The sequence below is a fragment of the Scyliorhinus torazame genome, chromosome 4, assembly GCF_047496885.1.
Source record: "Scyliorhinus torazame isolate Kashiwa2021f chromosome 4, sScyTor2.1, whole genome shotgun sequence".
Taxonomy (NCBI): domain Eukaryota; kingdom Metazoa; phylum Chordata; class Chondrichthyes; order Carcharhiniformes; family Scyliorhinidae; genus Scyliorhinus; species Scyliorhinus torazame.
This window is the reverse complement of record NC_092710.1, coordinates 276,389,238-276,411,517: the sequence shown is the minus strand read 5'-3', so window position 1 is coordinate 276,411,517 and position 22,280 is coordinate 276,389,238. Positions and strand designations below refer to the sequence as shown.

Here is a 22,280-nt window from a genome sequence, read left to right as displayed (position 1 = left end):
GAATGGCCATATTCTGCTCCTATGTCTTATGGTTTAATGATATGCCCTGGGACATCCTCAACATTGGCTCTGGGCACCATGAACTGTCATGACTTCAGGTTAAACACGAGTATGAAACCTCCTGCTGATTTTCACGTACCATCCACCACCAGCTGATGAATCAGAACTCCTCCATTTGAACACCACTTGGAGGAAGCACTGAGCGTGGCATAGGCGCAGAATATACTCTGCATGGGCGAACTTCAATGCCCATCACCAAGAGATGCTCAGTAGTACCACCACAGACCAAGCTGGCTGGATCCTAAAGGACATAGCTGCTGGACACAGTAGTTAGCACTGTTGTTTCACAGCGCCAGGATCCCAGGTTCGATTCCCGGCTTGGGTCACTGTCTGTGTGGATTCTGCACGTTCTCCATGTGTCTGCATAGGTTGCCTCCGGGTGCTCCGGTTTCCTCCCACAAGTCCCGAAAGGCATGCTGTTAGGTAATTTGGACATTCTGAATTCTCCTTCTGTGTACCCGAACAGGCGTCGGAATGTGGCGACTTGGGTTGTTGGTAAGATTTTAGAATCTATTATTAAGGATGAGCAATTAGAAGTGCATTAGAAGTAACTTCATTGCAATGTTAATTTAAGCCTACTTGTGACAATAAAGATTATTATTAGACTGGGACTGCAGCACTTGCTGAGCGAACCAAGAGCGAAAAACAAACTTTTTTTTTGTTGGTTTGTTTAGCGTGGCCAATCCACCTACCTTGCACATCTTTGGGTTGTGGGGGCGAAACCCACGCAAACACGGGGAGAATGTGCAAACTCCACACGGACAGTTACCCAGAGCCGGGATCGAACTCGGGACCTCGGCGCCATGAGACTGCAGTGCTACCACTGCGCCACCGTGCTGCCCCTGCAAAAAAAAAACTTGACCTCAGCCTCGTCAACCTGTCTGCTGCAGATGCATCTGTCCATGACAATATCGGAAGAAGTGAGAAGATCTTGAGGAGGAAAAGTCCCGACTTCACATTGAGGATCCCCTCCATCTTGTTGTGTGACACTACCACCATGCTAAATGGGATAGATTCAGGACAAATCTAGCAACTCAAAGCTGGGCATCCATGAGGCGTTATGGACCATCAGCAGCAGTATTGTACTCAACCACTATCTACCACCGACATATCCCCCACTCTACCATTACCACCAAGCCTGGTTCAATGAAGAGAGCAGGAGAGTATGCCAGGAGCAACACAAGGCATAGCTAAAAATGAATAGTCAACCTGATGAAACTACAACACAAGACTACTTGTGTGCCAAACAGCATTTGCAGCAACTAATAGCTAAGCCTTCAATGGTGGAGGACAATTAAACAACTCACTGGAAGAGGAGGCTCCACAAATATCCTCAGCCTCAATGATAGAGAAACCCAGCACTTCTGTGCAAAAGACAAGGCTGAGGCATTCGCAACTATCTACAGCCAGAAGTGCTGAGTGCACATGATTTGGGCATGTCCTAAGCTTAGGGGGTACTGGGAGGGATTTACGGGGGTTATGTCCCGGGTGCTGAAAACAAGGGTGGTGATGAGTCCAGGGGTGGTATTTTTGGGGTTTTGGAAGACCTGGGAGTCCAGGGGGAGAAAGAGGCAGATGTCCTGAACGTGGCGTCTTCCCTAGCCGGTGTGAACTTATGGTTCTTGCAGATGGTGACCTCTACAGATATATTGCTCAGTTTAAAGAAGTGCCTGAACTGGTTCCAGGGGCGGGATTCTCCACCCCCCCCCCCTCCCCCCGCTGGGTCGGAGAATCGCCGGAGGGGGCGGCATGAATCCCGCCCCCGCAGGCTGGCGAATTCTCCGGCGCCGGGGATTTGGCAGGGGCGGGAATCGCGCCGCAGCGGCCGCTTGCAGTGGCCCTTCAGCGCCGGTTGGCGTGGCGCCAAGCCCCTTCCGCGCCGGCCGGCGCAAACCACTTCGGGGCGGCCCGATGCTGGAGTGGTTCACGCCACGCTTCACGCCGGAGTTGCCCGCCCCGCCGGTTTCCGAAGAATCCCGCCCCAGGTCTTTAATGTGCCGACTATCATCGGGCTCCTAGAGTATGTGGCGGGGGACCGGGAGTGAGGCAGTGGCTAGAGCCCAGAGAAACGACCCCATTCAGGAAACCTCCACATTCAGCCACCCCCTTACCCTCTCTGCGTTTGCTGCCCAGTGGTAGAATAGGAGATTTGGGAGGGCCAAGCCTCTCTGCAGGATGGCTTTTGTTACACTAGGAATCTTTCCTCCCACAGACAAAGGCCATGATTAGCTTATCAACCCTGGCGAAGGAGAATAAAAGCAAATTACTGTGGATGCTGGAATCTGAAACAAAAACAGAAAATATTGGAGAATCTCAAGTAGGTCTGACAGCATCTGTAGAGAGAAAAGGAGGCTAACGTTTAGAGTCTGGATGACTCTTTGTCAAAGAGCATAACATATAGGAGCAGAATTAGGCCATTCAGCTCATTGAGTTTGCTCCACCATTCAATCGTTGTTGATATATTTCTCATCCTCATTCTCCTGACTTCTCCCCATTACCCCTGATCCCCTTATTAATCAAGAACTTTATCTGTGTCTTAGACACTAGTGACTTAGCCTCCACAACCTTCTGTGGCATTGAGTTCCACAGATTCATCACCCTCTGGCTGAAGAAATTCCTCCTCATCTCAGGTTTAAAGGGTCATCCCTTCAGTCGGAGGCTGTGTCCTCAGGTTCTAGTTTCCCCTATTAGTGGAAACGTCCTCTCCACGTCTACTCTATCTCGGCCTCTCCGTATCCTGTAAGATTCAATAAGATCCCCACTCATCCTTCTAAACTCCATTAAGTATAGACACAGACACATCAACCACTCCTCATAGGACAACACCTTCATTCTGGGGATCATTCTTGTGAACTTCCTCTGGGCCCCCTCCAAGGCCAGCAAATCCTTCCTTAGATATGGGGCCCAAAGCTGCACACAATATCCAGCTGGGGTCTGACCAGAGCTTTTTACAGCCTCAGCAGAACATCCCTGCTCTTGTACTCTAGCCCTCTCGACATGAATGGCAACATTGTATTTGCCTTCCTAACTGCCAACGGAACCTGCACGTTAACCTTCAGAGAATCCTGAACTAGGACTCCCAAGTCCCTTTGTGCTTCTGATTTCCAAAGCTTTTTCCCCATTTAGAAAATCATCTATACCTCTATTCTTCCTACCAAAGTGCATAACCTCACACCTTTCCATATTGTATTCCATCTGCCACTTCTTTGCTCACTCTCCTAGCCTGTCCAAGTCCTTCTGCAGCCTCAACACTATCTGTCCCTCCAGCTTTGACAAAGAGTCACCCGGACGCAAAACGTTAGCTCCCTTTACTCTCCACAGATACTGTCAGACCCGCTGAGATTGTCCAGTATTTTCTGTTTTTGCTGGCAAAGGAGGATTTGAGGATGAAGACCCGGAGCGATCTGAATATTAATAGGAACCTGGGCAGCACGTTCATTTTAATTGTCTGCACCCTTCCTGCTAATGAAAGCGGGAGTGAGTCTCATCTTTGTAGGTCCCTCTTCATCTCCTCCCCCAGCTCTGCTCTCTTTCAAGCTAGGAGTGGACAATGAAGTGGCAAATGAAATACAACGTGGAAAAGTGTGAGGTTATGCACTATGGAAGGAGGAATTTAGACAAAGACAATTTTTTAAATGGGAAAATGCTTAGGAAATCAGAAGCACAAAGGGACTTGGGAGTCCTTGTTCAAGATTCTCTTATGGTTAACATGCAGGTTCAGCCGGAAGTTAAGAAGGCAAATGCAATGTTAGCATTCATGTCAAGAGGGCTAGAATACAAGATCAGGGAGGTACTTCTCAGGCTGTATAAGGCTCTGGTCAGAGCCCATTTGGAGTATTGTGAGCAGTTTTGGGCCCCGTACCCAAGGAAGAATGTTCTGGCCTTGGAAAGGATCCAGAGGAGGTTCACAAGAATGATCCCTGGAATGAAGAACTTATCGTATGAGGAACGTTTGAGGACTCAAGGTCTCTACTCGTTGGAGTTTAGAAAATGAGATGGGGATCTTATTCAAACTTACAGGATACCCATTGCCTCCTTTACAGGGGCCTTCACGGTCTCTACTGCCGACCCCACAGCAGCCAAGAGGTCCTTCTTCATTGCCTCCCTGTGCTTCTGGAGCTCGGTGGTGATCAACTTCATCATTTTTTCCATCACAGCCTGGGTGTGCACTGGCAATTCTGCAGGGTCGGCCGACGCCAGTTCAGTGTTGCCAAGCAGGCTTCCCTGCTCCGAGGCTGAAGTTTTTCTCTCCTCGCTTTTACTGTTTTCTGGCTAGATTGCTGGTTACTCAACATCATGGTTGGCACTGCAGTTGATGGGTGGTGGGGGATCTTTTGGTGCCTGTTTGATGGGGTGAAAAGGCCTAAACCAAAGCTCCCAGACGAGAGCCACCTTTCACGTACCCGCTCAGCTCATGGCCGCCACAGGATGTCATTTTGAACATTATAACCAACACATCTGCTATATGTGCTGCCACTTCTTTTAAGACCAGAGGGTGTAGGCCATCTGGCCCCAGGGACTTGTCAGTATTTAAATTAAATAGTTTTCTAGCACCCTTTCCTTAGTGAAGGTGACTCTATTAACTTCATCCGTCCTAATCATGTCTTGATTTTCAAGAGTCTTCAGGAAGTTTTCTAAGTCCTGTTCCATGAAGATAGACACAGAAAGGCCCGTTTAAACGCCACTGCCATTTCCTTGGTTTTCCATTATCAATTCCCCAAACACTCTCTGGAGGACCAACTCTTGTTACTCTTTTTCCTACTCAAATATTTGTAGACACGTTTACTATCTGCTGTTATATCTCTAGCTAGCTTTCTCTCATACTCTGCTTTCTGCCTCTTTTAGTCTTTCTTTTAAAAAATCTGTCCAATCCTCTGACCCAGTACTATCTTTGTAGATTTGCAGAGTGTTTATTTCTTGTTTTAAAAATATTTTTATTAAAGGCATTTTCACATGTATACAAACCAAAGAGAGACAGCAACAACATCAACACACTGAACATCTTTAAGACAGAAATAGATAGGTTCTTGATTAATAGGGGGATCAGGGGTTATGCGGAGAAGGCAAGAGAATGGGGACGAGAAACATGTCAGCCATGATTGACTGGCGGAGCAGACACGATAGGCCGAATGGCCTAATTTTGCTCCCATGTCTTAGAACATACCATAACCAAACTGTCCCACTCTCTTGCTCCAGTCCACGCTCCCCTTTTCTTTTATCAAACCCCCAAATAAAAGGAAACCCTGCCCCACTGACGTTTTACCACTCCTTAAAGAAGTCGATAAAACAGCCTCCACCTCGAGAAGAACCCCTCTTCCCAAACCCCTGATAGCAAACTTTATTTTCTCAAAGCGCAGAAATTCCACCAAATCACTCACCCATGCCCCACCCTGGGCGGCTCCGAGTCCCGTCACCTGAGCAGTATCAGCATCTGGGTTATCAGGGAGGCAAAGGCCAACATGATGGCCTCTCACCCCACCTGCACTCCCGGATCCTCCAACACTCCAAATATTGCCACCCATGGCACGGAATGACTTTCAATCCAGAATCTTTGCCATTGTGTCTGCAAACTCTTTCCAAAACTCCTCCAACCTCGGACACATCCAGAACATCTGGACATGGTTCGCCAGCCTCCCCTGCACACCACCCACACTTATCCCTTACCCTCGCAAAGAACCACCTCATTCTGGACACCGTCATGTGTGCCCTATACACCACTTTAAGCTGGATGAGACTCAAGTCTCACACGACGAGGATGAATTCACCCTCCGCAACGCCTCACTCCATACCCCAGCCTCAAAACCAACCAAGCTCCTTCTGCCACCTGCGCCTTACTTCCTCCACCGAAGCTCTCTCTCTGTCTCCATTAACCCCCCTATATATGTCCGACACCCTGCCCTCTCCTATCTTCTCCTTGGACTGAATCTTATCCTGTAACAGAGGGCGGCAGCTTCAGGAACGAGGCCAGCTCCCTTCTCAAGAAGTGTCTAATCTGCAGGTACCGGAACCCATCCCCCTTAGGTAATTGATACATCGCCTCCAATTCCTCTAACTCCACAAATCTCCCCCCAATAAGCAGATGCCTGAAGTACTCTACCCCATCCGACCCCACTCCCTAAACGTAGAATCCAACCCAGTCGGGACAAACCGGAGGTTGCCTCATAACGGCGCCCACAGGGACATGCCCTCCATTTTGAACTGTTGCCGACACTGGCTCCACACACTCAGCACTGGCACCACCACAGGCGCCAGCGATATTGCCCTCAACTGGTTCTCGTACACAAGGATCATCCGCCCAGAACAATGTCAGAAAGTTATCTCCTATAGATGGAGTACTTATTGTTATTTCATAATAGTCTAATGTGTGTGGAAGGGCGGGAAGGGAGAGATAGTTAGATCTGTTATATGGGCAGCACGGTAGCATAATGGGTAGCACCCAGGGTCCCAGGTTCAATTCCCGGCTTGGGTCACTTGTGATTGAGTCTGCATGTTCCCACTGTGTCTGTGTGGGTTTCCTCCGGGTGCTCCGGTTTCCTCCCACAAGTCCTGAAAGATGTGCTTGTTAGGTGAATTGGACATTCTGAATTCTCCCTCTGTGTACCCGAACAGGAACCGGAATGTGGCGACTAGGGGATTTTCACAGTAACTTCATTGCAGTGTTATTGTAAGCCTACTTGTGACAATAAAGATTATTATATACCGACCTCTCCTCTGCCGCCCACTTCCTAACCATTGCAATATTTGCTGCCCAATAATAATTATGCAGGTTTGCCAATGCAAGCCCCCCTCTCTGCCTGTCCCACTCCAAGAACATCCTCCTCGTCCAGGGAATCTTGCCCGCCCATATAAACGAGATCATTTTATTGACCCTCCTAAAAAAGTACTTGGGCACAAAATCGAAAGGTTCTGGAAAACAAACAAAATCTTTGGCAATGCCATCATCTTTAGCATTTGGACCCCCCGCCGCAGCTAATGATAACGGCAAAACATCCCACCTCTTAAAGTCCTCCTTCACTCCCTCACCCAAATTCGCCAAGATCAACTTGCGCAGCTGCGTCCACTCACATCCCGATATCAAAAGGGCAACTTCCTCAGACTCCTCCCCTGCCCGTTGATTGGGAACATCTTGCTCTTCCCCATGTTAAGCTTATACCCAGAGAACAGATTAAACTCCCGCAAGATCCCCATAATCCTATTGAAACTCTCCCACCAGATTTAAAATATACAACAGGAGATTGTCCACATACAAAGAGACTCGGTGCTGCCCCCCCCCCCCCCACACACAATACCCCTCCAAGGCCCTGAGTGCCATCAACAACGGCTTAATCACTAGGGCAAAAAGAATGGGGAGAATGGACACTGTTGCCTCGACCCCCACTGTAAGAAGTCACACAACACCAGGTTAAAGTCCAACAGATTTATTCAAAATCACAAGCTTTCAGAGGGCTGCTCCTTCATCAGGTTAAGTGGAGGCAGGTTCACAATCACAGCATATATAGGAGCGGCATCCTTAAGCGCCACGGTTAAGGAGCTTCTTCAGGCTGAATCACTTTTTGAAAATTGCACAATATTAGTAACTTCTCTTAACATTCTGCCCAAAAATGATTTTAACTATGGTTACAAATAAAATGAACAAGCTTACCTTGATTATGGATGGGATTGCGAGACTTCTGTTTTACTTGTCCCTTTCTCTTTGGACTCAGTGTTCTGGATCTGGAGATTTCTGAGCAACACTGATCAGATGTGTATGATGAATCATCATAATCATCTGAATAATAGGAGTCACTATTTTTATCATAGTCCGTGTTCTTTTTAGTCTTCATTGGATCTCTCATTTTGCTCCCACTGTTTTGAAGCGATTTGATTTGCCTTTCTTTGTCACTGCATGAATTATTACCATTTGTTACTAACTTTGTTCGTGTGCTAGCTCTACCAGAGTGCAGAATTCTTTCAGTTTCTGAATCTACTGTAATGTCTTCAAAGTGCCCATTTTGAGATTCCATATTGGTCCAAGACAGTTCTCATCCAACAACCTTTGAAAATAAAATAAATCTTTTTTAGCGAGTTAAATGTAATTCTGTAAGTTATCAAAGTAAGGCAATTCTGTGCTGGGAATTGGAATTCTTTTTTGCACTTTTCTATTGCGAAGAGCCTTATGAAGCAATGACAGCATAGAAAAACACTGCCCTTATTCCCCCACCACACCCTGCTGTCGCCACCCCCTACACTCACAAAAAGAATCACACTCAATGTTCCCTAATTGTGATTATTCCAATTTGCAAAACAGCTTTTCTACAGTCTGAATAAGATAACAGAAACATTGTAGCCACTTTGATTTCTAGAATCTCTTTATTTAGGACACTCAACAGCAGTAAATGAAAATTTTAATCTGTCTGGTAGGGATCAAACACAGGAAACATACAAAAGAAAAGCTCTCTGGAGATTGGTGCTCAAATGTAATACTGAAGTCAAGATTTGCTGACAGCCAACATAAAAATACCTGAAATAGAAAGAGAAAATAAGAGGGTCTAAATTTAAGAGAAACAAGTTATAATTCAAACTTTGAAAGCATGGCCAACAACACATTAGTTGATCAAATACTGCACAACACTTTGAATCATGAAACATAAATTTTCTAGCCATCTTGAAAGATTTTTGTCATGCAGCCAGATTGTCGGAGGAGACAGAAACACAAGGTATTACCAGCCTTACAATTTTCCCACATTGCGTTTATACTGTTAATACAACATTGGACTATTTAAGTGCAGCATTATTTTAAAGCTTTTCTGACGTTGATTTGACAACAGTTCATTCGGTTAGTAACTGACAGACGAAGGTTTTTCTTTAAAATGATATGCATATAGAAAAAAGTTCGCTCAATACAGTGTCAAAATCTTTAGAGTGCAGAAGGAGGCCTTTCAGCCCATTGAGTCTGCACTGGCTCTCTGAAAGAGTATTCTCCCTAATCCCACTTCTCTTCCTTATCCTGTAACCTTGCACAGTCTTTCTTTTCCGATAGCAATCTAATTAATTCCCTTTTGAATGCCTCGATCGAACCTTCCCCCACCACTTTTTCAGGAAGATTGTTCCAGACTCCAAACAGCCTCTGGGTGAAAGTTATTTCTCACATCACCTCTGCACCTTTTGCCCATTATTTTCAATCTGTGCCCTCTAGATCTTGATGTACTCACTAGTTATCCCTCAGGATCTTGAATATCTGTGTAACTCTCCTCTCAGCCTTATTTTCCCCAAGGAAAAGCCACGGGGTACAGGTCTCTGGCACAGAGTCTGTCCCTGTTGCTCAGAAGGGAAGGGGGGAGAGGAGTCGAGCATTAGTCATTGGAGACTACATAGTTAGGGGGATAGATAGGAGATTCTGTGGGAACGAGAGAGACTCGCGGTTGGTGTGTTGCCTCCCAGGTGCCAGGGTCCGTGATGTCTCGGATCGTGTTTTCGGGATCCTTAAGGGGGAGGGGGAGCAGCCCCAAGTCGTAGTCCACATAGATACCAACGACATAGGTAGGGATAGGGATGTAAGGCAGGAATTCAGGGAGCTAGGGTGGAAACTTAGATCTAGGACAAACAGAGTTATTATCTCTGGGTTGTTACCCGTGCCATGCGCTAGCGAGACGAGGAATAGGGAGAGAGGGGAGTTGAACTCGTGGCTACAGGGATGGTGCAGGAGGGAGGGTTTCAGATTCCTGGATAATTGGGGTTCATTCTGGGGTAGGTGGGACCTCTACAAACAGGATGGTCTACACCTGGACCAGAGAGGTACCAATATCCTGGGGGGGGAAATTTGCTAATGTTCTTCGGGAGGGTTTAAACTAGTTCAGCAGGGGATTGGGAACCTGAATTGTAGTTCCAGTATACAGGAGGTTGAGAGTAGTGAGGTCATGAGTAAGGTTTCAAAGTTACAGGAGTGTACCGGCAGGCAGGAAGGTGGTTTAAAGTGTGTCTTCCTCAATGCCAGGAGCATCCGGAATAAGGTGGGTGAACTTGCGGCATGGGTTGGTACCTGGGACTTCGATGTTGTGGCCATTACGGAGGCATGGATAGAGCAGGGACAGGAATGGTTGTTGCAGGTGCCGGGGTTTAGATATTTCAGTAAGCTCAGGGAAGGTGGTAAAAGAGGGGGAGGGGTGGCATTGTTAGTCAAGGACAGTATTACGGTGGCAGAAAGGACGTTTAATGAGGACTCGTCTGCTGAGGTAGTATGGGCTGAGGTTTGAAACAGGAAAGGAGAGGTCACCCTGTTGGGGGTGTTCTATAGGCCTCCAAAAAGTTCCAGGGATGTAGAGGAAAGGATTGCAAAGATGATTCTGGATAGGAGCGAAAGCAACAGGGTAGTTGTTATGGGGGACTTTAACTTTCCAAATATTGACTGGAAACGCTATAGTTCTAGTACTTTAGATGGGTCTGTTTTTGTCCAATGTGTGCAGGAGGGTTTCCTGACACAGTATTTAGATAGGCCAACTAGAGGCGAGACCATATTGGATTTGGTACTGGGTAATGAATCAGGACAGGTGTTAGATTTGGAGGTAGGTGAGCACTTTGGTGATAGTGACCACAATTCGATTACGTTTACTTTAGTGATGGAAAGGGATAGGTATATACCGCAGGGCAAGAGTTATATCTGGGGGAAAGGCAATTATGATGCGATGAGGCAAGACATAGGATGCATCGGATGGAGAGGAAAACTACAGAGGATGGGCACAATTTAAATGTGGAGCTTGTTCAAGGAACAGCTACTGCATGTCCTTGATAAGTATGTACCGGTCAGGCAGGGAGAAAATGGTCGAGTGAGGGAACCGTGGTTTACTAAAGCAGTCGAAACACTTGTTAAGAGGAAGAAGGAGGCTTATGTAAAGATGGGACATGAAGGTTCAGTAAGGGCGCTCGAGAGTTACAAGTTAGCTAGGAAGGACCTAAAGAGAGAGCTAAGAAGAGCCAGGAGGGGACATGAGAAGTCTTTGACAGGTAGGATCAAGGATAACGCTAAAGCTTTCTATAGATATGTCAGGAATAAAAGAATGACTAGGGTAAGAGTAGGGCCAGTCAAGGACAGTAGTGGGAAGTTGTGCGTGGAGTCCGAGGAGATAGGAGAGGTTCTAAATGAATATTTTTTGTCAGTATTCACACAGGAAAAAGACAACCTTGTCGAGGCGAATACTGAGATTCAGGCTACTAGACTAGAAGGGCTTGAGGTTCATAAGGAGGAGGTGTTAACAATTCTGGAAAGTGTGAAAATAGATAAGTCCCCTGGGCTGGATGGGATTTATCCCAGGATTCTCTGGGAAGCTAGGGAGGAGATTGCTGAGCCTTTGGCTTTGATCTTTAAGTCATCTTTGTCTACAGCAATAGTGCTAGAAGACTGGAGGATAGCAAATGTTGTCCCCTTGTTCAAGAAGGGGAGTAGAGATAACCCCGGTAACTATAGACCAGTGAGCCTTACTTCTGTTGTGGGCAAGGTCTTGGAAAGGTTTATAAGAGATAGGATGTATAATCATCTGGAAAGAAATAATTTGATTAGAGATAGCCAACACGGTTTTGTGAAGGGTAGGTCGTGCCTCACAAACCTTATTGAGTTCTTTGAGAAGGTGACCAAACAGGTGGATGAGGGAAAAGCAGTTGATGTGGGGTATATGGATTTCAGTAAAGTGTTTGATAAGGTTCCCCACGGTAGGCTATTGCAGAAAATACGGAGGCATGGGATTCAGGGTGATTTAGCAGTTTGGATCAGAAATTGGCTAGCTGGTGGTTGATGGGAAATGTTCAGACTGGAGTCCAGTTACTAGTGGTGTACCACAAGGATCTGTTTTGGGGCCACTGCTGTTTGTCATTTTTATAAATGACCTGGACGAGGGCGTAGAAGGATGGGTGAGTAAATTTGCAGATGACACTAAAGTCGGTGGAGTTGTGGACAGTGCGGAAGGATGTTACAAGTTACAGAGGGACATAGATAAGCTGCAGCGCTGGGCAGAGAGGTGGCAATTGGAGTTTAATGCAGGAAAGTGTGAGGTGATTCATTTTGGAAGGAATAACAGGAAGACAGAGTACTGGGCTAATGGTAAGATTCTTGGCAGTGTGGATGAGGAGAGATCTTGGTGTCCATGTACATAGATCCCTGAAAGTTACCACCCAGATTGAGAGGGTTGTTAAGAAGGCGTACGGTGTGTCAGCTTTTATTGGTAGAGGGATTGAGTTTCGGAGCCATGAGGTCATGTTGCAGCTTGACAAAACTCTGGTGCGGCCGCATTTGGAGTATTGCGTGCAATTCTGATCGCCGCATTATAGGAAGGATGTGGAAGCATTGGAAAGGGTGCAGAGGAGATTTACCAGAATGTTGCCTGGTATGGAGGAAAGATCTTATAGGGAAAGCTGAGGGACTTGAGGCTGTTTTCGTTAGAGAGAAGAAGGTTAAGCGGTGACTTAATTGAAGCATACAAGATGATCAGAGGATTAGATAGGGTGGGCAATGAGAGCCTTTTTCTTCGAATGGTGATGTCTAGCACGAGGGGACATAGCTTTAAATTGAGGGGAGATAGATATAGGACAGATGTCAGAGGTAGGTTCTTTACTCAGAGAGTAGTAAGGGCGTGGAATGCCCTGCCTGCAACAGTAGTGGGCTCGCCAACACTAAGGGCATTCAAATGGTCATTGGATAGACATATGGACGATAAGGGAATAGTGTAGATGGGCTTTAGAGTGGTTTCACAGGTCGGCGCAACATCGAGGGCCGATGGGACTGTACTGCTCTATACAGACCCCATCCCTCCAATCTATCCTCATAGCTAACGTTGTTTATCCCTTGTATTGTCTCCAATGCCTTCACATCCTTACTCAAGTGTAGCACCCAGAACTGGATGCAGTTCCCCAAATCAAGCCTAACTAGTAGCTTATAAGAGTTCAACATGACCTCCCTACTCCTGTCCTCAACCTCCCTCTTAATAAAGCCTAGGATGCCATATGCTTTATTAACTGCTCACTCAAATGCCCTGCCACTTTCAATTACATATACACTGAGGTCCCCTTGTTCCTCTTCAAGAGTTTCTCCACATTCTTCCCACCTCACTTCTATGCACTGAACTTCATAATAGGAGTTACTATTTTTAATCACAGTCCTTCTTCAGCATTTATTGTACAGCTGGCTGATAAGGTGCTCAAGAAACTGTTTTCTTATTTCAAATCCTCAGTGTTGAACAAATTGCATTTACATAGAACCTTTAATGTGGTCGCAAGATGCTTCATAAGATGCCTCTTATGATGCCTCTTAATTCATAAGCGCGTTACTAGTGGGCAGCACGGTAGCACAGTTGCTTCACAGCTCCAAGGTCCCACCCAGGTTTGATTCCGGCTTGGGTCACTGTCTGTGCGGAGTCTTTACATTCTCCCGGTGTCTGCATGGGTTTCTCCGGGTGCTCCGGTTCCCTTCCAGAGTCCAAAGATGTGCAGGTTAGGTGGATTGGCCATGCTAAATTGCCCTCAGGTTAGATGGGGTAGCTAGGTTACGGGCACGTGTGGGCTTAAGTGGGGTGCTCTTTCCAAGAGCCGGTGCAGACTCGATGTGCCGAATAGCCTCCTTCTGCACTGTAAATATCTATGATTACGAAACACAATTTAAACAAACAAAAAAGATTTCTCAGAAATTTAGAATATCCAATTCATTTTTTCCAATTAAGGAGCAATTTAGCGTGGCCAATTCACCTACCCTGCACACCTTTGGGTTGTGGGGGCAAAACCCATGCAAACATGGGGACAGTGGCCCAGAGCCAGGATTGAACCTGGGACCTCGGCGCCATGAGGCAGCAGTGCTAACCACTGTGCCACCATGCTGCCCTACAAAACACAATTTGACAGTGTCAAGTAAAGTGACATCAGGGGAGGTGACCAAAATGTTTTAAGGTCTTAAAAGGCGAGTTGGAGATGTAGAGAAGTTTAGGGAGGGAAACCCACAATTTAAGATTCTAGGCTGAAGGCACAGCCACCAGTGGCAATCCAATAGAAATTGGGGATGCGCAATAGACCAGAAGAGCACCGAGATCTGCAATGATTGCAGGAGTGGAGGAGGTTGTGGAGTTAGGGAGAGCCAAAGCCATGAAATTAATCAAACACAAGGATGAAATGTTTAAATTGTGTTGCCACACCAGAAGCCAATGTAGGTCACTGAGCACAGAGAGGATAGGTGAACAGGATTTGGTGTGACTTAAGATATGAGCAGCAGAGTTTTGGATGAACTACAGAGGATAGAGATGGAAGGCTGGCCAAGTGAGCTCTAGAATTCCAAAATTTGGAGATATAAAAGAAAATATGGAGTTTTAGCAATCAAAGATCTGAGGTGGGGTGACTTTGCAGAAATGGAGTGGGTTGTTTGAAAATGGGCCAGATGTTCACCTCAGGGTAAAAGATAGTCCGGTTCAGCGTAAGACAATGGCCATGGAGGAGGATGGAGTCGTTGTCTAGGAAATAAATTTGTGGCAGAAACTAAAATCAATGCTTTACTGGAGGAAATTCTGCCCATCCATTACTGTGTGTCAGATAAGCAGGATGACACACCAGGATGGACAAAGTGCTTTGTCAATTGCTTCATATTTCTTTAGTACAGGTTGAACAGGATTTTTCTTCATCTGAGGAGAAGAGTAACTTTACTTTACCAGAACAGGAAATTGGTACCTTTATCAGAGCACGTCATGGAGGGTGTCCTGCTGTCTTCTTTTAAGAAAAGTTAAATGGTGGCAAAAACCTAAGGTGATAAGTTTAATAATAAATCTGTTGCAGAACTTCCAGGACAAGAAGATTCTTCCTTTTGAGACTTAGGATGATGGAATTTTTTTTCTCTCACTGGAATTCTCTTCCCCACAGAGCAGTGGAAGAGGATCATTGAATTTATCCAAGGCAGCGTTAGACAGACTTTTGATAGACAGAGTCAATGGTTATGGGGGCTGACAGGGACGTGGAGTTGAAACCATAACCAGATTAACCATGACCTTATTGAATGGAGGAAAAGGGTTGAATGACATACTCCTACTCTTAAGTCATATGTTCCTGTGCAAGAGACGAACAAAGCTGAACTTGTTTTCACTGGAAAAAAGTCTGAAGAGCGACATAATCCTAGTCTTTCTAAAAGTGAGATGAATAAGATGATAGGGACATATTATCGAGCTGCTGAACTAAAGCACAAAAATTCAAATAAACAAGCCTCAAGTATGATTTTTAAAATTATCTAGTGCTTTTGTCCTTCAGGTGCAGGATATCAGACATAAGACCATAAGGTGGTGTCGCCGGCATTGGACTGGGGTGGGCACAGTGAGTGATCTGATGAAGGAGCTGTGCTCCGGAAGCTAGTGATTCCAAACAAACTTGGTGTGATAAGATCATAAGACATAGGAGCAGATTAGGCAATTCAGGCCATCGAGTATGCTCCACCATGCAATCCTGGCTGATTTATTTCTCATCCCCATTCTCCTGCCTTCTCCACAAAACCACTGCTCCCCTAATTAATCAAGAACACATTTATATCTGTCTTAAAAACTTTGGCCTCCACAGCCTTCTGCAGGAAAAGAGTTCCAAAGATTCACCACCCTCTGGGTGAAGTAATTCCTCCTCATCTCAGTTTTAAAGGATCATCTCTTCAGTCTGAGGCTGTCGCTTCAGGTTCTAGTTTCTCCTACTAGTGGTGGAAACATCCTCTCCACATCCACTCTATCTAGGCCTCTCAGTATTCTGTAAGTTTCAATAAGATCCCTCCTCATCCTTCTAAACTCCAATGAGTACAGACCCAGAGTCCTCAACCTCTCCTCATATGACAAGCTCCTCATTCCAGGAATCATTCTTATGCACCATCTCTGGACCCTCTCCAAAGTCAGCACTTTCTTCCTTTGATACAGGGCCCAAAACTGCTCACAATATTCCAACTGGGGTCTGACCAGAGCCTTATCCAGCCTCAGAAGTACATCCCTGCTCTTGTATTCTAGCCCTCTTGACATGAATGCCAACATTGCATTTGTCTTCCTAACTGCCAACTGAACCTACATGTTAACCTCCAGAGAATGTTGAACTAGGACTCAAGTCCCTTTGTGCTTCTGAATTCCTAAGCCTTTTCCCCATTTAGAAAATAGTCTATGCCTCCATTGTCCCTACCAAAGTACATAACCTCACACTTTTCCATATTGTATTCCATTTGCCACTTATTTGCCCACTCTCCTAACGTCTCAAGTCCTTCTGAAGCCCCCCTACTTCATCAATACTACCTGTCTCTCTGCATATCTTTGTATCATCTGCAAACTTAGCAACAGTGCCCTCAGTTCCTTCTTCCAAGTCGCTAATGTATATTGTGAAAGCTTGTGTTCCCGACACCGACCCGAGGCACACCACTAGTCACCGGCTGCCATCCTGAAAAAGACCCCTTTATCCCCACTCTCTGCCTTCTGCCAGTCAGCCAATCTGCCGGTGCGGACTCGATGGGCCGAATGGCCTCCTTCTGCACTGTAAATTCTATGATGATATCATTATTTACAACACCCTCAGTCCTGTATTGACCACCCACTTCTCATACTTGTCCCCTTTCTTGCTCTGCCTGAGGTTAGATTCCTGCCACCTTCTATACTCTGTTCTATTACGTGTTCTGGAAACGTTACTAACCTCTCCTGAGCCCTCGGCCCCTTTAACTAGTTTAAAGTCCTTGTCATTAACCTGCACTTCTACTTTCTCCTTTAACTTTGATTTTCTAATTCTCCATACAATTGAACCCTCCGCCCAACAGATCATATAAAAGCAGTTAATGCTTCTATTCCAAGAAAGCACAACAGCGCTAGAAAACTAAGGAAATTTGGCATGTTCACACTGAATTTTTACAGATGCCCATAGAAACTATCTTATCTGGCTGCATCACAGCCTGGTACGGCAACTGCTTGACCCCAAGACCATAAGAAACTACAGAACACAGCCAAGTCCAGCATGCAAAACTGCCCCCAATCCATTGACTCGGTCTACACATCCCAACCTCTTCCATCAAGCAGGAGATATAAAAGTCTGAGAACACACACTAACAGGTTCAAAAACAGCTTGTTTCTCACTGTTACCAGATTCTTGAATGACCCCCTTATGGACTGAACTGAGCTCTTCACACATCTTCTCTACTGAGTAGTACTACGCTCCAGGTGCTTCATCCGATGCCTGTGTCTATGTATTTACATTGTGTATTTATTTTTAATATTTTTATTAGGGTATTTGCAATTCTTATAATAACAATAACAGCAACATAAACATGGTACAATAAACATTTCCACCCCCATCACAATCTTCACACACCCCGACCATAAAACAACAGTCTGGTCCCCCCCGCCCCCCCAGCACCACCTTTTGCCATTCTGCTCCTGCTGACATTTTAATTTCCCCCAAGAAAGTTGATGAATGGCTGCCACCTCCGGGTGAATCCTAGCATTGACCAACTTAAGGCAAACTTAATTTTCTCGACACTGAGAAACCTAGCCATGTCACTAACTCAGGTCTCCGCACTCGGGGGCTTTGAGTCCCTCCACATTAATAAGATCTGTCTCCGGGCTACCAGGGAGGAAAAAGGCTAAAACGTCAGCCTCTTCCCGGCTCTTCCGACACTCCAAAGATCGCCACCTCTGGACTCGGCACCACCCATGTTTTGAGTACGGTGAACATCACCCTAGCGAAACCCTGCCAAAACCCTCTAAGCTTCAGGCATGCCCAAAACATGTGGACCGGATTTGCTGGGCTTCCCGCGCACGTCGCACACCTGCCCTCTACCCTGAAAAACTTGCTCATCTGGGCCACTGTCATGTGTGCCCCGTGGACTACCTTAAATTGTATCAGGCTAAGCCTGGCACATGATGAGGAGGTGTTAACCCTGCTTAGGGACTTCCGGTTGCGGCAAGGATGAGCTAGCCGCACGTTTCGGCGGCTCCAGCTCCGACGGAACCTCGGGCTCTTTTAAGAGCCCCAACGGGGACTTTGCCGGCCGAAAAACCCGGTGGGAGGTGAGTGGGAAGGGAGTCCCCCCCCGAACGACGGAGGATAAACCGGCAGCGGCGGCGGCTGCAGCCCGAAGAATCTGCAACCAGAAGGTCAGAGGGAGTGGAACAAAATGGCGGCGGAGGGATCGCAGGTGACATGGGGGCCTGAGCAGGACGAGGTGGTGAGACGGTGCGTGGATCTGCTGAAGGAGGAGGTAATGACCCCGATGTTACAGGCAATTGAGGGGCTTAAAGAGACTTTAAAGACCCAGGAGACTGAGCTTCGCGTGATGGAGCAGAAGGTATCAGGTATTGAGGACGAGGTCCTGGGCCTGGCGGTTAAGACTCAGACGCACGAGGCACTTCATAAAAAGTGTGCTGACAGGATTGAGGCCCTTGAAAATGGAGCGCGAGGGAAGAACCTTAGGATACTAGGTCTCCCTGAGGGCGTGGAAGGAGTGGACTGTGGAGCGTACGTAAGTAAGATACTGAGCTCACTGATGGGTGCTGAAGCCCCTGCGGGCCCCATGGAGGTGGAATGGGCAAATCGGATCCCGGCGAGAAGACCAAAAGCGGGAGAACCACCGAGGGCGATAATCGTGCAATTCTACCGCCGTAAGGACAGAGAAGAGGTCCTGAGATGGGCTAAAAAGGTGCGGAGTAGCAGATGGGAGAATGCTGTGGTAAGGATATACCAGGACTGGAGTGCGGAGGTGGCGAGAAGGAGGGCGAGCTTTAACCGAGCCAAAGAGGTTTTGCACAAAAGGAAGGTGAAGTTTGGGATGCTGCAGCCAGCAAGACTATGGGTCATGTATCAGGAGAGATTATTTTGAGACGGCAGAGGAAGCATGGTCCTTCATCAATGAAGAGAAACTGGACCGGAACGAAGGGACTGACGCTGCAGGGAATTGTTATTGTTATTGTTAATGTTATGGTGAAAGTGAATCGAGAAGTAAACAGGGAAGGGGGGGGGGGGGGGGACTGGGGAAATGTGGGCGCCGGTGAGGGGGGAAAGGCGGGACATAGTCGAAGAATAGGGAAAGGGAGCTGCGCCATAAGAGGCGGGTTAGGTAAAGGGATGTTCCCGCGCCAGAAAGAATAAGGCGGGAAAACAGGCGCAAGGCGGATGGGAGTTCCCTCACACCGGGGGGGCCGAGGAGTGAGCAGGAGTAGCCGGGGTCAGTTGAAGTCAGCTGACTTATGGAAGTGATATGGGGGGAGCAATCAAGCTATATAGGGATCTAGCGGTGGGAGGGGGGCGGGGGACAACTGGGTTGCTGCTGCGGAAATCCAAAAGGAAATGGCTAAAGAGTGGGTGGTCGGGGGCGGAGTGTGATGCTGGGGGAGCGAGCGGGAGCACGGAGGCGGGATATGGGACTGGCCTAGAGAAGGTAATGGCTAGTCGACACGGGAGGGGGGCAGGTAGCCCCCCAGTGAGGCTGATCACGTGGAACGTGATCCACGTGAGGGCCCAAGCGCTCGCGCATTTGAAAGGACTAAGGGCAGACGTGGCTATGCTCCAAGAGACGCACCTAAAGGTGGCGGACCAAGTTAGGCTAAGGAAAGGATGGGTGGGACAGGTGTTCCACTCAGGACTGGACGCAAAGAACAGAGGGGTGGCCATTTTGGTGGGGAAAGGGGTAGCATTTGAAGCAAAGAACATCGTAGCAGACAGTGGAGGTAGATATGTAATGGTGAGTGGTAGGCTGGAGGGAATGGAGGTCGTGTTGGTTAATGTGTATGCCCCAAATTGGGACGATGCGGGGTTCATGAGACGGATGCTGGGGCATATTCCGGACCTGGAGGCAGGAAATTTGATTTTAGGAGGGGACTTCAACACGGTGCTGGACCCGGGGCTAGATAGATCCAGCTCAAGGACCGGAAGAAGGCCGGCAGCGGCCAAGGTACTTAAGGGGTTTATGGACCAAATGGGGGGAGTGGATCCATGGCGATTTCTTAGACCCAGGGCTAGGGAGTATTCCTTCTTCTCCCCTGTCCATAAAGTGTACACCCGGATAGATTTTTTTGTTTTAGGAAGGTCGTTGATCTCTAGGGTGGAAGAAGCTGAATACTCAGCCATAGCGGTTTCGGACTATGCCCCACATTGGGTGGACCTGGAAGTAGGAGAGGACAGGGAGCAGAGAACACTCTGGCGATTAGATGTGGGACTGATGGCGGATGAGGGAGTGTGTGCAAGAGTGAGGGGGTGTATTGAGAGATACCTGGAGGTCAATGACGACGGCGAGGTCCCTGTGGGAGTGGTCTGGGAAGCACTAAAAGCGGTGGTCAGAGGAGAGCTGATTTCTATTGGGGCCTACAAAAGGAAAACAGAGGCCAAGGAAAGGGATAGACTACTGGGGGAGATTTTAAGAGTGGACAGGGAATTTGCAGAGACCCCGGAGGAGGAGCTGTACAGGGAGAGGAGACGACTCCAGACCGAGTTTGACCTTCTGACCACCAGAAAGGCGGAGGTACTGTGGAGGAAGGCACAGGGGAGGAGGTATGAATATGGGGAAAAGGCTAGTCGCCTGTTGGCGCACCAACTGCGAAAGAGGGCAGCAGCGAGGGAGATAGGAGGAATTAGGGGAGACACTGAGCGAAGGGCAGGAAAGATAAACGAGGTGTTTAAGACCTTTTATGAGGAACTGTATAGGTCTCAGCCCCTTGAGGGAGAGGAGGGGATGCAGCAGTTCCTGGACCAATTGAGGTTCCCGAAAGTGGAGGAGCAGGAGGTGGAAGGCCTGGGGGCACCGATTGAGGTGGATGAGGTTATTAAGGGACTGGGAAGCATGCAAGCAGGGAAGGCCCCGGGGCCGGACGGGTTCCCGGTGGAATACTACAGAAAATATGTGGACTTGTTGGCCCCGTTGTTGGCCAGGGAAGGGGGGACTCTACCCCCGACGATGTCGGAGGCGACGATATCGCTAATTTTGAAGAGGGACAAAGATCCGTTGCAGTGCGGGTCCTATAGACCTATTTCACTATTGAACGTGGACGCCAAATTGCTGGCATCGAGGATAGAGGACTGTGTCCCAGGGGTGGTGCACGAAGACCAGACTGGGTTCGTAAAAGGGAGACAACTGAATGTTAACGTGCGACGACTATTAGGGGTGTTAATGATGCCCTCAGTGGAGGGGGAGGCAGAGATAGTGGCGGCAATGGACGCAGAGAAGGCATTTGATAGGGTGGAGTGGGAGTATTTATGGGAAGTGTTAAGGAGGTTTGGGTTTGGGAACGGGTTTATTCGCTGGGTTAGGCTACTTTATGGGGCACCAACGGCAAGCGTAGTTACAGGTCGACATAGATCGGAGTATTTCCGATTATATAGGGGAACAAGACAGGGATGCCCGCTGTCTCCATTGCTGTTTGCATTGGCAATCGAACCTCTGGCCATGGCGTTGAGAGACTCCAGGAAATGGAGAGGGGTGACTAGAGGGGGAGAAGATCACCGAGTCTCGTTATACGCAGATGACCTATTGTTATACGTGTCGGACCCAGCGGGGGGGGATGATAGAGGTTATGCGAATTCTGAGGAGGTTCGGGGAATTTTCGGGGTATAGGTTAAACATGGGGAAGAGTGAATTATATGTGATACATCCAGGGGACCAGAGTAGAGAGATAGAAGGCTTACCGCTGAGGAAAGTGGAAAGAAACTTCCGATACCTGGGGATTCAGATCGCTTGGAGCTGGGGAACCTTGCACAGACTTAATCTGACACAGCTGGTAGAACAAATGGAGGAGGACCTTAAGAGGTGGGACATGCAGCCTTTATCGCTGGCGGGCAGGGTGCAAGCAATTAAGATGATGGTCCTCCCGAGGTTCTTATTTGTATTCCAATGTCTCCCTATTTTAATCACCAGGACCTTTTTTAATAAAATAGACAGGAGCATTACGAGCTTTGTGTGGGCAGGGAAAGTTCCGAGAGTAAGGAGAGGGTTCCTTCAGCGCAGTAGGGACAGAGGAGGACTGGCACTACCGAACTTGGGAGATTATTATTGGGCCGCCAATGTGGCAATGAAACGTAGATGGATGATGGAGGGTGAGGGAGCGGCGTGGAAAAGGCTGGAGAGAAGGTCCTGTAAAGGGACGAGTCTAGAGGCGCTGGTGACGGCACCGCTACCGCTTTCACCTAAAAAGTACACCACGAACCCGGTGGTGGCGGCAACACTGAACATATGGGGACAGTGGAGGCGACAGAGAGGGGTGCGGGGAGCCTTGGTGGGATCCCCTATCAGG

The 22,280-nt window shown here is 47.7% G+C and overlaps 1 protein-coding gene across 3 annotated transcripts in view; it reads right to left on the bottom strand.

Moving 5' to 3' along the window:
* lca5 (lebercilin LCA5) overlaps positions 1–22,280 on the bottom strand; it is a 201,824-nt gene that overhangs the window by 138,137 nt on the left and 41,407 nt on the right. For all 3 annotated transcript variants that reach the window (XM_072499819.1, XM_072499817.1, XM_072499818.1), the window contains exon 2: positions 7,703–8,093. In XM_072499819.1, the coding sequence (XP_072355920.1) occupies positions 7,703–8,063 (361 nt within the window). In that variant the 5' untranslated portion in view covers positions 8,064–8,093. The remainder of the gene's footprint in view (positions 1–7,702; positions 8,094–22,280) is intronic.